This window comes from Phocoena sinus, chromosome 8 (genome assembly GCF_008692025.1).
Source record: "Phocoena sinus isolate mPhoSin1 chromosome 8, mPhoSin1.pri, whole genome shotgun sequence".
NCBI lineage: Eukaryota > Metazoa > Chordata > Mammalia > Artiodactyla > Phocoenidae > Phocoena > Phocoena sinus.
The window spans coordinates 108,347,629-108,363,308 of NC_045770.1; the positions used below are offsets into that span (position 1 = coordinate 108,347,629).

At 49.6% G+C, this 15,680-nt stretch overlaps 1 protein-coding gene across 5 annotated transcripts in view; it reads right to left on the reverse strand.

Annotated features, from left to right (window-relative positions):
* The window catches only part of KCNQ1 (potassium voltage-gated channel subfamily Q member 1), a 352,233-nt gene that overhangs the window by 77,439 nt on the left and 259,114 nt on the right, over window positions 1-15,680 (reverse strand). For all 5 annotated transcript variants that reach the window (XM_032640194.1, XM_032640191.1, XM_032640193.1 and 2 more), the window contains one exon: window positions 1,307-1,382. In XM_032640194.1, coding sequence (XP_032496085.1) covers window positions 1,307-1,382 — 76 coding nt within the window. The remainder of the gene's footprint in view (window positions 1-1,306; window positions 1,383-15,680) is intronic.

Below are 15,680 nucleotides of genomic sequence, written 5' to 3' on the forward strand. Positions count from 1 at the left end.
CTTGGCCCAGTTTGGTGGGGAACAGCCCCCCTCCAGGGCTGCAGGCAGACAGACGGGCAGGCAGCAGGATAACGCTGGGGACTCTGTGTGCAAACCACCCAGCCAAGGGGGCCACGGGTGCTGCCGGGTAGCCGGAGGAACGGGGCGGCCGGGGCAGGGCCTCACCAGGGCTGTCCTTGGGGCCGGGATCAGTGGCGGTCGTGTCGTGGCAGAGCCTGTGTGAGGGCTGGGCACCCGTGGACGCCGTCCTGGGCCAGCCCCTTGGGCTCGTGCTCCCACTACCAGCGGGGGAAGGGTTCTTCCCCAGGGCTGCCGGGGGGTGGGGTCTTTCCAGAACCACGCACCGAGTCTGGCTCTGTGGCCTGGGTGGGTGAGGGCTCTGCTGAGGGGGCTGGAACGAGCCAGCGTCAAGCCTTCAGCCTGGGGTGGGAGGTACGGCCCGGAGGGGGCTGGCTCTTGTCCCAGCCTCGCTGTGGCCTCCCAGGGGGTGTGAACAAGCCCCTCACTTGGCGAAGCAGGCCCAGGGGATGTGGGTGTTGGTTGGCTCTGGGCGACCCCCAGTCCTGGCTCCACCAAGGACTCACTTTTGAAAGGCACCGGTGGCCAAGCCTTCTGGAAAGAGAATGGCCTCCCCCAAGGGTCCCTGCTGCCTAAGGTTCCACGTTCTCAGAGTCAGGGCTGAGCTGGGCCCCGCTCCTCAGACGGAGGACGGTCCCCACGTAGGAAGGAGGGCACCAAGCCTGCCGCCAGCTGGCTTCCTCTGCGGGCTCCCAGGGGCTGCAGGAGACCCACCCCTGGCAGGAGTGCCGATGGGGAAGCCCACAGTCTCCAGCCCCGCCCAGCCAGAGAGACCCTACCTCTCCCTGCAAAGGTGGGCCACCCCGGGGCACAGAGCAGGGCTGGGTCTCCCCTCTGTTCTGACTCACACAGGGTGGGCGAGGGGGATAAGAGCCCTGAGCCGGCCTGGGACAGAGCACTTCCTGCCCAGGTGACGCAGGGTGGGCTCCGCACCCTCCCCGAGTCACTCCCACTCCTGTCTGGTGGGGGCGTGGGAGGAGCTAGCGAGCCCCCGGGCTCTGCGTGCCTCTGGGCTCTGCGCCGGGCCTCAGGGTCCAGGCCGATCAGGGAAGTGTCCCTCCAGGGTCTGCTGTCTTGGGGACGGATCCTGAAGTCATGGCAGGGTGTTTGACGGGTGAAGGGTCGGGTCTCAGATATGGCAGGGTATGGGGACCCCGCAGCCTGCGCTGTGGGTGGGAGAGGGGCTTTCAGGGTGGACCAGGGCAGGAGGGCTGAGTACAGGACTCACCTGGAATTTCTTCTTGGCCACAAAATACTGCATACGCCTGATGACCTTGATGGTGGCCCGGTGGTGCTCCCGCAGCCTGCCGTGGAGAAGGGGGAGGAGGGCGTGAGTGCGGACCAGATGGTCATCCCGCGCCCACCACTCTCAGAGGCTCGGAGGCTTCCCAAACGTGCCCCCCATCCCCGGCAAAGGGCTGGGCCTTTCCAGAAACAAGGAGAGCGTTCAACCCCCTCGGATGGGGACCTGCAAGCTCACATCCTGGTGGCAGGAGGAGAGGCTGAGGCCAAGAGGCTTTAAATTAGGGGGATGACCCTAGAGGGACCCTCGCCTTGCTTGTCGCTCAGAAGTGGGGTAGGAGTCAGGGTCCCGAGTTGGCAATGGCTCTGCCCCTCACTCACGGTAGAGCCACAGAAGCTTCTTTCTACCCTTGGGCCTTCTGGCTGCTCACTAGTAGCGTGGGGAGGGGGTACAGACAGATGACAGCTAAGGCCCCTTTCAGCTGGAAGGTGTTATAGCCCGCCCACCGGTACCCACTTGGAAAACGTAGGGCTGGCGGACGAATTAGCCAGGGAGAGTTAGCACCTGAGCCACCCTGTTAAGGAGACCGTGCAGTATCCCCTCTGAAGTTCCTTCTAGAAACATCATTAAAAAGGGAAACACAACCGTTGATGTATATGTATATGTTCATAGGAAAAAGACCGGAAGGAAATACATCCACACGGAACCAGTGGGGATTTTCCTTCTGGCTCTGAAGCCTGCATCTGACCAGACCTTCTGCTGAGAACGCCATCACAGCTGTGTGATGGCTTTGAGAGCAAGGAAGACCCCAAGGGCTGAGATCCCAGAAGAGGAACGAACTGGGAGAGCCCACGTGTGCGTTTGTGCGTTTGTTGTGTGGGGCACACTAGCCGAATGGGAGGCAGGGGGCTCCCTGGGCCGGCAAGATAAACAGGAGTCCAGGGCTGCAAAGACATCCAGGACTTGATGGGCCAAGATCCTGGTGAATGGGGGGGCCACAGAGAAGGAAGCCTCCTTTCACGCAATTTCCCCTTGAAGCATCTGTGAACTAAGCCGCACAGCACGGGGTGAGATTCTGAGAAACGGAGCAAGGAGCAGCTGCTAGAAGGATAAAAAGCTAAGCAGAGGCCTCCACAGACTCACGTCACCGGGGAGAGGAGAACTGCGATTCAGAGTCACCAAGGAGACGGGGTCCTGGCAAACACCCCAAGCTTTCAGATGAGACCTCCCAACCCTGCCATAGCCTCAAATCACCTCAATCCCCACCTGGAGCAAGGTGCTCTGTCCTGCACCTTTTGCACGCCAGAGAAAACGGAATTATCTGTAGGGATAAGATCATGGAGCCGCTATTCTGTTTTTAATACTCAACAGACTGAAAACAAATGGACAAAACAGACCACGGAAACAGATCTAAAGATGTGGTAGATTCAATGCCTTAAATGCCTTGTAGCTCTTGCATCAAGGGATAGAGTTGGTTTTCTCACTGCTTGAATTTGGGCTGACCTTGACCCTTATTGTGATGAAAAGAATGCTGGGGAAGTCCCACCGTGTATAACTTGTGTGCTCTTGGAATGCGGTCACTTGAACCACCTCAGCTGGCTGGCTGGAGAGGCCACGTGGAGAATCACCGTGCTCTGGCCAAGAGCCAGCACCAAGCAATGGGCATGTGCGTTGAGGCCATCTTCGACCATCCGGCCCCGATAAGCCTCCAAGGGGACCGCAGCTGTGAGAGTCACCCCACGCAGAGCCAGCAGGACAGCCTCCCAGCTGAGCCGAGCCCAGATTGCTGACCCACAGACTCATGAATAAGGAAGGAGGCTAGCTGAGACCACCCAGTCACCACCAAGCTGCCGCCTGGACGAGCCAGGTGAGACCAGCGAGGTGAGGAGCCCAATATGCTGACCCACAGACTCAGGAGCAAACGGTTGCATTGGGTTGCTTCAGAGTTTTTAGATAAGGACTTGAAAATAACCTTGATAAGTAGGTTCAAGAAAATAGATGACAAGATGGAGAATTTCACCAGAGAAGTAAAATCTATATGAAAAAGAAAGAAAGGAAATTCCAGAACAAAAAGGACACTCATGGAAATTAAGAAATGCAGTAGATGAATTTGCTGGCAGAGGAGAAGAGAATATTTGTGAATTGGAGAAAATAGCCAGGTTAGAGTATGGAGGGAAAGTAGAATTAAACATATAGGAAAAAAATGCAAGGCATATAAGATAAGGTTAGAAGTTCTAATACATGTAACACCTTAGAAGGAGAGGAGGCAAAATGGAGAACAAATAATTTTGAAGCCTCAGTGGCACAGAATTTTCCCCCAAATGATGGAAGACATCAGGCCACAGATTCAAACAGCTCTTTGGATCCAGCTGGAGAGAGAGACAAGGTACAACAGACCCAGGCCCATCAGAGTAACCCTGCTGGAGACCACAGGGAACATTGCAGAAGCTCTAAAGTCAGGGGGGTGGGGGTGAGAATGATGACACATTATCCTGATGGTTGACTTGTCAATGGAAAGGATGAAAGCCAGAATGACATCCTTAAAGTGCTCAAGGAAAATTCCTACCAACTTGGCATGCTATACCCATCCAATACGTTCTCAGAAATGAAGGTTCAAGTGAAAGAATCCAGTCACAAAAGGATAAACTCTGTATAGTTCCACTTGTATGAGGACCTAGAGTCATCAAGTCTACAGAGACAGAAAGTAGGATGGTGGGGCTGGGCCTGAGGGGAGGGGGATGGGGAGTGAGCGTTCAATGGGGACAGGGTGTCAGTTTGGGAAGACGAAACAGTTCTGGAGATGATGGTGATGGTTACACAACAACGTGAACGTGCTTAATGCCCCTGAATGATACAGTTAAAGATGGTTAAAATGATACATTTTATGTTATGCATATTTTCTACAATAATTATAAAAGAAGAAGGTGAAGGGCTTCCCTGGTGGCGCAGTGGTTGAGAATCTGCCTGCCAGTGCAGGGGACGCGGGTTCGAGCCCTGGTCTGGGAGGATCCCACATGCCGTGGAGCAACTGGGCCCGTGAGCCACAACTACTGAGTCTGCGCGCCTGGAGCCTGTGCTCCGCAACAAGAGCGGCCGCGACAGTGAGAGGCCCGCGCACCGCGATGAAGAGTGGCCCCCGCTCGCCACAACTAGAGAAAGCCCTCGCACAGAAACGAAGACCCAACGCAGCCAAAAATAATAAATAAATAAATAAATAAATTAATTAAAAAAAAAAAAAAAGAAGGTGAAAACTAGACCAAGAGAATTCACTGCTGGGAGACCTGCACTGAAAGAACGACTTAGGGGTCTCCCCAGGTAGAGAGCAATGATCCCAGAAGGATGCACAGAAATGCAGGAAGGAATTAAGAATGTAGAAAAGGACAGATATGTGAGAAAGTTTAAGTTAGTAAATTAAAGTGACTGAAATAATCATGATAGTGTCTCCTGAGGTTTAAGGCATAGCTATAGCTAAAAATACATGGTAAAAATAGCATAAAAGGGAGGAGGCATCAGTGGAGATAAACAGTGGTGAGCACCATGTGTTGTCAGGGAAACGGTAAAAGTGCTCGTCTGAGGTCGACTCCAGTGAGTCAAGGATGTGTCTGATAATCTCTAGGCAACCACTGATGGAATAATAAAGGGCTGTGGAATTAACAAGCTAATAGGGGATAAAAATTAACTAATAACAAGTTTTGATTAACCCAAAGAAGCAGGAAAGGAAGTCAAAAGGAAGTGACGGAACAAATGGGAAAAAGAAAAGTGAGATAGTAGATTGCATGCATTGCAGAGGGACTAAATATTCCAGTTAAAAAACCAAGATCGTCAGATGAGATTTAAAAAAACAATTTGACGTTGCCTATAAATATACTGAAATAGATAGGCATAGAAATGTTGACAGGGAAAGGATAGAAAAAGACATACATTGGCGTTGCCCAATGAAGGCTAGTGCAGGTAAACTAATATAAGACAAAGAAGACTAAGTATTGGCAGAGATAAAGAGGGGATATTTCATCATTTAAAAAGCGGTCAAGGGAATTCCCTGGCCGTCTAGTGGTTAGCACACCATGCTTCCGCTGTAGGGGGCAGGGGTTCCATCCCTGGTTGGGGAACTAAGATCCTGCCTGCCACGTGGCAAAAAAAAAAAAAAAAAAAGTGGTCAAAATTTGGTGGGAAGAGATCAATTCTAAATCCGCATGTACTTAACAACATGAGCTTCAAATATACAAAAGCAAAAGCTGGCAGAACTAAAGGTAAAAGAGAAAATCCACAATCGTGGTGGGAGATTTGAATGCACCTCGGTGGGTAACAGATAGAGGAGCTGTGAAAACATCTAAAGAGAGACACGTCTGAACGAACCGAGGAGGAACTTGATGTGATCAACGCTTACAGAACACCGTGCTCAGTGCCCAAAGGGCATCTAAGCTTCCCAAGCACACAGGGAACATCTACCAGAAGGGACCGTGTGCAGGGCTTGAAGAGCAAGTTCCAACAAATTTCAAAGAAAGTAAGTCACATATGTATGTTCTCTGACCACAGAGAGATTAAGCTAGAAATGAATAAGAAAATGATAACTGGAAAATCCTTAAGCGTTTTGGAAATTAAATGTCTCAAGGATCGAAGAGGAAATCTGATAAGAATTGAAAAATACTTTTAATTGAATCGTAATAAAAATGTTCCGTATCACAACTTACAGCTAAAATAAGTGCTTGAGGTACCATGAAACAGTGCTTAGAGGAAACTTTATGATCTTAAATCATATATTAAGAGAAGAGGGGAGGCCAAAGTCTGTCTCAAGAAGTTTAAACAATAGTAAATTAAATCCCAAGAAGGTAGATGGAAAGAGATAATAAAGATACGAGCACAATTCAATGAAATAAAAAATGAACATTTCGTTAAGGAAAATCAACAAAACCAAAATCTGATTTTCTGAAAAGACTAACTAGAGATATTTTAAGAACCTATTTAGAGGATATTATAAATATAAAATCTTGATAGTTTAGGTAAAATAGATTAATTCCTAAAAACACCACAATATATAAAAGCAGACGTAAGAAGAAACTTAAAAATCCAAATTGCCCGATTTTAATTAAATAAATTAGATTTGGAATTCACACACAAAAAAGCCTTAGGTCTAGATGACTTCACCAGTAGATTCTTCCTTAAATGGGAAGAAATAATACCAATTTTATACGAATCTTTTTAGAGGATTTTTATGAGTCAGTATAACCTTGATATCAAAACCCGACAAAGATGCTTCAAGAAAGAAAAGTCACAGGCCAATCTCTCTCGTAAACATGGATGCAAATATCCTACCTGCATCACCAACAAATTGAACCCAATGCCACATGTAAAGATAAATGACCAAGTGTAGTTCAATCCAGTTACGCAAGGTTGGTTTCGCAGCCGAAAACCAATCAACGTTATTCACCACATCAACAGAACAAGTAAGAAAACAACATATAAGCAACTCAAAAGATGCAGAAAGACATGTGATAAAACTCAAGACCCATTCGTAATTAAAAACACAACTCTTAGAGAACTAGGAATAGGAGGAGACTCCATTACGCAAAAAACAAACACAAAAGCAAACAAAATCTAAGCAAACATCATGCTTAATGGTGAAATATTCCTCCTGAGATGGGGAGTAAGACAAGGATGTTCGCCATTACCGTTTCTACTTAACACTATCCCCAAAGTCTCAGCCAGTGCATTGGGTGGGGGGGAGGGGGAAAGGAAATGAAAGATACGATAATTGGACAGGACAAAATAAAACTTCTGTCATTATTTGCAAATGACATAATCATATATGTTAAAAACCCCTTCAGAATCTTCAGATAAATTATTCTATTGCTAAATGAATTTAGAAAGAACACTGGTTTTAAAGATGATATACAAAAAGCAATTGCATTTCTCTATGTTAGTAACAAGCAACTAGAAAATGAAATAAAAAGATACCAATTGTAACAGCATCAAAACCCATAAAATACCTAAGAATAAATCTCCTGGAGGTGAACAAGACCTCTACACAGAAACATACTAGACATTAGTGAGAGAAATTAAAGAGGCCCTAAATCAGCTGAGGGTTATATAATACGTTTATAAATTGGAAGACTCAATATTTGTTAAGAGGTGAGTTTTGAGGTATGGGTCAAGTGTAATTCCAATCAGAGTGCTTTTATTTATTCATTTCTGGGGGGGCACAATTTTCAAGCTGATTCTAAAATATTGGTGAAAAAGCAAAGGGCTAAGGTAGACAAGACAATTTTGAAGAACAACGAAGTCGAGGACTCACACTGCCAGTTTAAAAGGTACTGTAAAGCTACCGCGATGAGTAGAGTATATTAGAGAGATGTGGTATTAGAATACGCTTTTGACACAGCCGTATTAGGTAGAGGATAGATCAGCGGGACAGAATAAAACATTCAGAAGCACAAACACGCATGTGTGGTCACTGTGTTTATAACCGGGGCACTACTGCAATCCAGTGGGGGAAAGAATGTTCTCTTCAGTCAATGGTACTGGGACAATTTGGATAGCTGTATGCAAAAGATATGAACCATGATCCCCGCCACACAGCAGTCACAAAATTAATTCATGTTAGATTTTAGATCAAAGCGTGCAGGCAGAGACCATCAGACCTCCAGAAGAGAGCAGGAGAGTATCTTTATGACCTTGGAAGATTTCCCCAAACACAAGCCACACTGACAACAACAACAAAATTCGACAAATCGCCCTTCCTTAAAATTAAGACCTTCTAGACATCAAAAGACATCATTAAAGGAATGAACAGATGCTCTACAGGCCAGGAAGGGATATTTTCTGGTAAAGGACTTGTAGCTGGAATATATTGAGAATATGCCTACAGATCAATAAGGAAAAGACCACATAATTGAAAAAGATGATTTGAACAGGCGCTTTCCACATAGGATGCCCAAACGTCAGTAAGCCCATGAGAAGGCGCTCAACATCATGAGCTATTAGGGAAATGCAGATGAAAACCCGAAAGGGGTACCCATATACGCTCGCTAAAACGGCCAAACTTAAAAAGGCTGACAACATCCAGTGTCGCAGACGCTGTGGAGTGACAGACGCCCATGCGCTGCTGGTGGGAACGTGTGTTGGTTCACTTTGGAAAGCTGTTTGGCTGTAGCCTTGGGACCTGGCATTTCGTATTCTCCAGATACTTAATCCAGAGAAACGAGTGTTCACGTCCACCAAAGATATCTATCAGGATCTTTACAGCAGCTTCCCTCATAGGAGGGCCAGCCAGTGACAAAGCCGTATATGCAAATACGGTTCCGTGCAGGCTCAAGAACAGGCAAGACTGTTCTACGGTGAGAGAAGCCAGGATAGGGGTTACCTGTGGCGGCAGGGGTGGGGGGCGTCGGGGGAGGCTTCCCTGGGGAGGTGGGAAGGAAAGTGCTGGTGGGACGGAAGTGTTCTATGTCCTGACCTCGTGGGTTTTTATGTAGGGTATATATACGTAAAACTAAGCTGATCTGTTCCTGCAGGATTTATGCACTTTACAATAAATAAATCATACCATAGTTTTTTAAAAAGCCTTTCAAGATAAGCAGCTTTTAAAGTTCTCAGGGACAGGTGGTTTCTACTTAGCCCAGAGTTGGCCACTTTTGAGCGCAGAGCATATGAGATGCTCTCCAGTGAGACCAAGGCCCCCCATGTTACTGGACGTTACTGGACGTTACTGGACGTTACTGGACGGTGGGCCAGGCCCATGTGCAGAAGGCACTCATGTCTGTGTCCCCGCATCTCCTCCGACTGGGGCTCACCTGAGCACATGCATTCACAGGGGCCCCCTGTATGCAGCACCCCGGCCTGGTGACACTCATGCACCTACATGGGAGGGGGCGGCAACTTACATACTTCAGGACACACGCGTGCGGGCACGCGCGCGCGCACACACACACACACACACACACACACACACACACACACACACACGGGCTTGGAGGGGGAGCCAAAGCAGGCTACGGGAGGCCCTGAGATTCCTCCTCTGGGGCTTGGGCCACTGGCCCCATGAGCCCTTCACCCCCGGCCTGAGCCCCGGGAGGGGATGTCCCCTGGCCTCAGGTTCCCGCCTCTTGCAGTCCCCCCAGGTGGTGTGTGAGCAGGCAGTGGGCGGGGCCTCCACAGGTGCCCCACTGGGAAGGGCCCCACTGGCTGTGCCCGCCGAGGCCTGGACGAGGCCCGAGGTTCTCAGATCCCACTTCACTTGAACAAAGGACCGCACCCAGTGACTGCCCCAGTGGCCTCCAGAGGCTGCCGCCACCCTCGCCTCTGCCAGGTCCACGGAACAAAGCCATGGCCTTTGCAACCAAGCAGCCCCCCAGGCCGATGGGAAGCCGGGGCTGGGGACACTGGGGCCCGGCCAGCTCCGCTCAGGCCTGCTGTGGCCTGGCCCCTGCTCTGGTGACAGCCCCATGGCCAGCCTCTCTGCTGGACACAAAGACTCTGCGGTCTCTGGGGAAGGGTCTGGCTGGCCCCTCTCTCTGAGGGCCTTCTCCTCTCTCCAGGCTGGGCTTGGCCCGGGGAGGGGGTGAGTGCCCTTTTCTGGTGGCTCCAACACCGGGCAGGTGGGACGGGCAGTAGGACTCACCTCGGGCACACTGAGCCCCGCGGGAGAGCGCGCGTCCCCTTCCCTCTGTCTGAGAAAGGAGGCACCCTCCGCCACCCCTTCGACAAAGAGGAGGACCCGGATGGATATTAGATTTTTATCAATGCTTTTTCCACATCACTGGATAGGATCGTGAGAGTTTTCTCTGCGGCCTGTTGATGTGATGGGTTATGTTAATGGAATTCTGAATATTGAACCGGCCGGGTTTATCTGGAATAAATCTCACTTGGTTGTGGTGTTTCATTTTTTTATCCATCATTATAGAGTTGGTTGTTCTCTCTCAGTAATGTAGAAAACCCCCAGGAACCCACTGCTCAGAATAAAAGCTAGACCCCGACAGCCCCCAATTCAACCATCCCCCTGCCTCTCCCACCCTGGGGAGCCATCGACCTGAATCCATGTCCTTCACGCCTTGCTTTCCTGATTATATAACTTTATCACACTTACATATATCCAAAAAAGGGCATATAGTTTTTATTTTAGTGATTTAAACTTTATAGAAACGTATTATGCTTTTCCCTGGGCTTATGTTGCCAAGACCCGCCCACACGGTTCTGAGTCACTCTGGTTCGTTCGTTTTGACTGGTGGAAAGGACACCTCTATGTGGACATTCCGAGTACATTCACTCTCCCTCCTGGATGGGCACGTGGCTTGGTGAGGGCAGGACGACACGCACTCCTGGTTACCTTCTCCGGCTGGGCACGGACTGGAGTTTCCTCAGGGTGAGTACCCAGGCGTGCCACAGCCGGGTCATCGGTATGTGAAATTGCACCTTACAGGTGATACCGCAGTGTCCTTCCTACTAAGTGGTGGCCCTACTAAGCATCCCACCAGGGGTTCAGGAGAGACCCGGGGCCCCACATTGCCCCACATCCCCGTCTGCTGCCCTAGTGATCAGGCCTCAGGGTGTACACCGGATGAAACCAGTGTCAGCGATGCTCTCACACACTGACTGGCCATGTGTCCTCCACTGTGAAAGGCACAGCCCTGGGCCATTTTTCTGTTCAGTTATTTGTGCACTTATTGATTAGTCTCATGTAAATTGTCTGTCTTTCTCCCTCCCTCCCTCCCTCCCTCCCTCCCTCCTTTCTCTCTCTCTCTCCCTCCCTCCCTCCCTCCCTCCCTCCTTTCTCTCTCTCTCTCCCTCCCTCCCTCCCTCCCTCCCTCCTTTCTCTCTCTCTCTCTCTCCCTCCCTCCCTCCCTCCCTCCTTCCCTCCCTTCCTATCTCTCTACCTACCAACCAACCAGTTCTTTGTCAATTCATGTACTGGGAATACCTATTCCTGTATTAGGCAGTAAAAGGCTTCCCAAAGATGTTCTAATCCCCAGAACCTGTGAATGTGTCACCTTACGTGGTACAAGGGACTTTATGGATGCAAGCCAGGTGCTGCACCTTGAGACGGGTAGAGTATTCTAGATTATCCAGGTGGGCCGGATTAGACATTTGAGTCCTTAAAAGTGGGGCCTTTCCCAGCTGTGGCTGAAAGAAGCCGTGACTGTGGGAAAGAGGCCAGAGAGCAGCAACGTGACGGCTTTGAAGGTAGAGGAAAGGGCCAAGGACCCTTTAGAAGCTGAAAAAGGTCAGGCATGGATTCTCTCCTGGGGCCTCCAGAAGGAACCAGTCCTGTGATACCTTTCAGACCCTCAGGCTGTGTGGGACTTCTGACCTACAGAAGAACCAAAAGAGGATACATGCATGTTGGTTGAAGCCACTAGGTTTGAGGGAATTTCTTACAGCAACAATAGAAAACTAGTGCAAATCCCACTTTGAAAATTATCTTTTCACTTTTTTAAGGTGTCTTTCAATGAACAGAAGTGCTTATTTTACAGAAACAAATTTATTAATATTTTTCTTTCATAGTCAATGCTTTTGTGTCTCACGTGAGAAATATTCCTTTATGCTAAGTTTTGAAAGATACAAACTAACATATTTTCTAATGGTTATAAGCTTTGTATCTGACATTTCATTCTTAGGCCCATCTGGAGTGAATTTTTGAATATGGTGTGAGGTCGGGGCCCAACTTCACTTTCTCATTATGAATAATCACCTATTCCAGCGACTGGCAATGCCATTTTGATCACACTCAAAAACCTCACATTTGTGCAGGTCTTTTCTGGGCTCTCTATTCCACTGGGCTAATGATCGATCCCTGCACCCACACTGCAGCATCTGAGTCACTATGTGTTACACCATATGTCCTGGTACCTGGAAGAAATGGTCTTTCCCTGAGCTTCTGAAAAAGGTCTTGGTATTCGTGGCTCCTTATTCTTCCACAGAAATTTTTGAATCATCAAATTATGTTTCATGGGAAAAAAAAAACCTATTGGGGTTTTTATTGGAATTATACTGAATCTATGGATGAAGGAGGAAGAAATGAATTGACATCTTTATAACACTGTCTCCTATTTATGAATATGGTATATCTTTCCCTTTATGTAAGTTTTTTTTTGTGTGTGTGTTACGCGGGCCTCTCACTGCCGTGGCCTCTCCCGTTGCGGAGCACAGGCTCCCGACACGCAGGCCCAGCGGCCGTGGCTCACGGGCCCAGCCGCTCCGCGGCATGTGGGATCTTCCCGGACCGGGGCACGAACCCACGTCCTCTGCATCGGCAGGCGGACTCCCAACCGCTGCGCCACCAGGGAAGCCCATATGTAAGTTTTTGAAATCTCTAAATAAAGCAAAAATTTTGTTCTTTAAAAAAAACCTAACAAAATAGATAAAGCTCTGGTGAGACTGAGAGAAGATAGAAATAAAAATATTATAAAAGAAAATAAGGAAACATTACAACTAGGGATTTGAAAGCTAATAAAAGAATATTCTCAAAAACTATATGCCAGAAACTTTGGAAAACCTAGACAAGAACGGCTATATTCTCAGGAAAATATCTAACTCAATAGAACGGACTCAGGATGGAACAAAACATTTGAATAAGCCTACAACTACTAAAGGTATTAAAGTGGTGGTTAAAATATCTTCCCACAAGAAAAAGCCAGGGCCAGATGGCTTTATCCCAAATTGTACTAAACTTTCAAGGAACAGATCATCACAATTTTATACAAACATCTTAAACTGAATGAAAAATGAAAACATGTCAAAATTTGAGGGATGCAGCTAAAGCAGGTCTCAGAGGGAAATTTATAGCATTCAATGACATAGTAAAAGAAACGAAAAGTCTTAAATCAATGATCTCAGTTTCTACCTTAAGAAACTAGAAAAAGAAGAGCAAATGAAACCCAAAGTAAGCAGAAGAGTGGAAATGATAGCAATATAAGCAGAAATGATTGAACAAGGGAGGAGGGCGTTGCCCTTGTCAGAGATGTGGGCTGCTGTGCTCAGCTGAAGCCATAGAGGACCAGCCCCTTGCTGACTTCACCCCTGAAGGTCTGCACCCAGGAACATTTCCATGAACCGCCTTCTGGTCTCCCAGAACACTTGCTCTTTTGCCCCTGGAAGTGGCTGATTGTGGGGACTCTCCCTTTCAGGTCTTTCCAAAGGAAGGGGTTTGGGGACGGTGTGCAGAGACAGCGGGTTGCTGTCACCTTTCCCTTTGAGGCCTGGTATGTGTTTGTTGCCCAGTGCCGGCTCTGATAGGAAGGCAGGGTGTCCCCGTCTCAGGCCCGGGGAAGCAGAGCCTCGTGACTCGTGGCTCGGCCTCCCTGCTGGCGGCAGTGCTGAGGGCAAGACTGCAGTGTGAGCTCTGTCCCCGTGACAGCCCAGTCACCCTCCTGCCCCGGCTCTGGTTTCTGTTGGGGGGAGGGGCGGGGGGAAGCCCAGGCCCCCTCGCCCCCAACCCAGCTCAGTCTGGACTCTGTGTCCGAGTCTTGCCCACCCGGGGTTGGCTGGGGGCTCGCTGCCCTGCTGTCTTCCCGTCCCGCCCTTGACCCATCCCACCGGGCCAGCTCTGGCTTCCGGCTCTGGATGCCTGCCCGAGGGCCGGGGGGAGTCTGTGGTTGAGTCAGGCGACTTCTTTAGAGATAGCACCCTGCGGGGTGAGGGTTTTGCAATCCTGAGACTTCAAACCAGCCCGCCCAGCGTGCATGGCCCACTGGCTTCTGACAAAAACAGCTCAGGATAGGCTGTGAAGTGCCCCGGCCTGGCCCCGCCTGGCTCTGAGAAGCAATCGAAGGACGGGTGGACCAAGGGGCCACCGTGCCTGTCTTCTGCTGACCCTGAGCTGAATGTAGGGTGGCTCCATAGCTGGCCAGCCGTGGCTACCTCTGACAGGGGTCAAGGCCGGCGCTGCTGGTGGACGGGGCCCAGCCCAGGCACGATGGGGGCTGAGTCTGCAGCTTTCTCTGCAGCCCACCCTCCCACCATGCCTCCCACGTCCACCAATCCCTGCCACATCCAGGGCCGTGCTCACGCCCACTTGGAGGGCCCTCCCTCACCTCCTTCCTGGTCACAGCCCACCCTCATTCACGTCCAGCCACACCCCTTCCCCAGGGAGGTGTCGGGTGGCCACACTCCCCTGCTGTGATGGCACCCGGGAGCCCCAAACACCGACTGTAATCAAATGATCACCGTGTAATTCATGGTCGCCGCTGGGGCTGAGACGTGTGGCCCAGATATTCCCCACGTCCAGCTCGGAGCTTGGAGGCAGGAGCAGGCGATCAGCCCTGGCCTGAGAGCCCCAGAGCCCCCAGGCCCCCATGTTCTGGGGAGGAAAGTCTAGAAGACTCTGCTCATCTGTGAAGATGCAGGGCTCCGGCCCTGAGATGGGCGTGTATCCCTTCAAAACTCAAGTCATATCAGGAGTGGGGGCTGAAGATGGTTAGGACCTGCCCGCACCCCCCCCCCCGCCCCCACGCAAGGTGACTGTGGAAAAATGCAGCTGAGCTGGGAACCGGGGTCAGCACACACCTTGGGACAAGGCACACATCTCATGGTGGGGACAGCTCACTGCGGTGGGAAATCCCTTGGGGTCTCGTTTCACTTCACTTCACTCCCTCTTTCACCCATTGGTTTGTTCCTTTGGCCGGGGGCACACATTCAAGAAACTTCCCTGCCCCTCTGTCTGAGGCTCGCTCTATTACAACACGAGGAAGTGAGGTGTCTGCTGGCATTGTTTTCGCTCGTTCGTTTGTTGTTTTTGCAAATCATACAGGTGCTAAATCTTGTGGAATCTAAAAGAAGGCGACACATAAACTTATCTACAAAACGGAAATAGAGTCACAGACGTAGCAAAGAAACTTATGGTTACGGGGGTGGGGGTAGTAAGGCGGGGAGGGGAGGGATAATTTGGGAGATTGGGATTGACACATACACACCACTATATATAAAATAGATAACTAATAAGGACCTACTCTATAGCACAGGGAACTCTACTCAATACTCTGTAATGGCCTATATGAGAAAAGAATCTAAAAAAGAGTGGATGTATGTGTATGTATAACTGAATCACATTGCTGCACACCTGAAACCAACACAACATTGTAAATCAACTACACCGAATAAAAATTATTTCAAAAAACGGGCAGAGGACTTGAATAGGCATTTCTCCAGCGAAAAGACACGGATGGCAAATAACGGGTAAAGAGACGCCCAGTGTCATCGCCGCGAAGGACACCCAAGTCAAAGCCACTTCACACCCGCCGGGACAGCTACCATGAAAAGACGAGAACAAATATTGTCAAGAGTGCACGGCTGGTGGGAGTGAAAGATGGGGAAGCCGCTGTGGAAAACAGCCTGGAGCTTCCTTAAAAAATGTGAGGCCTGGAATTAT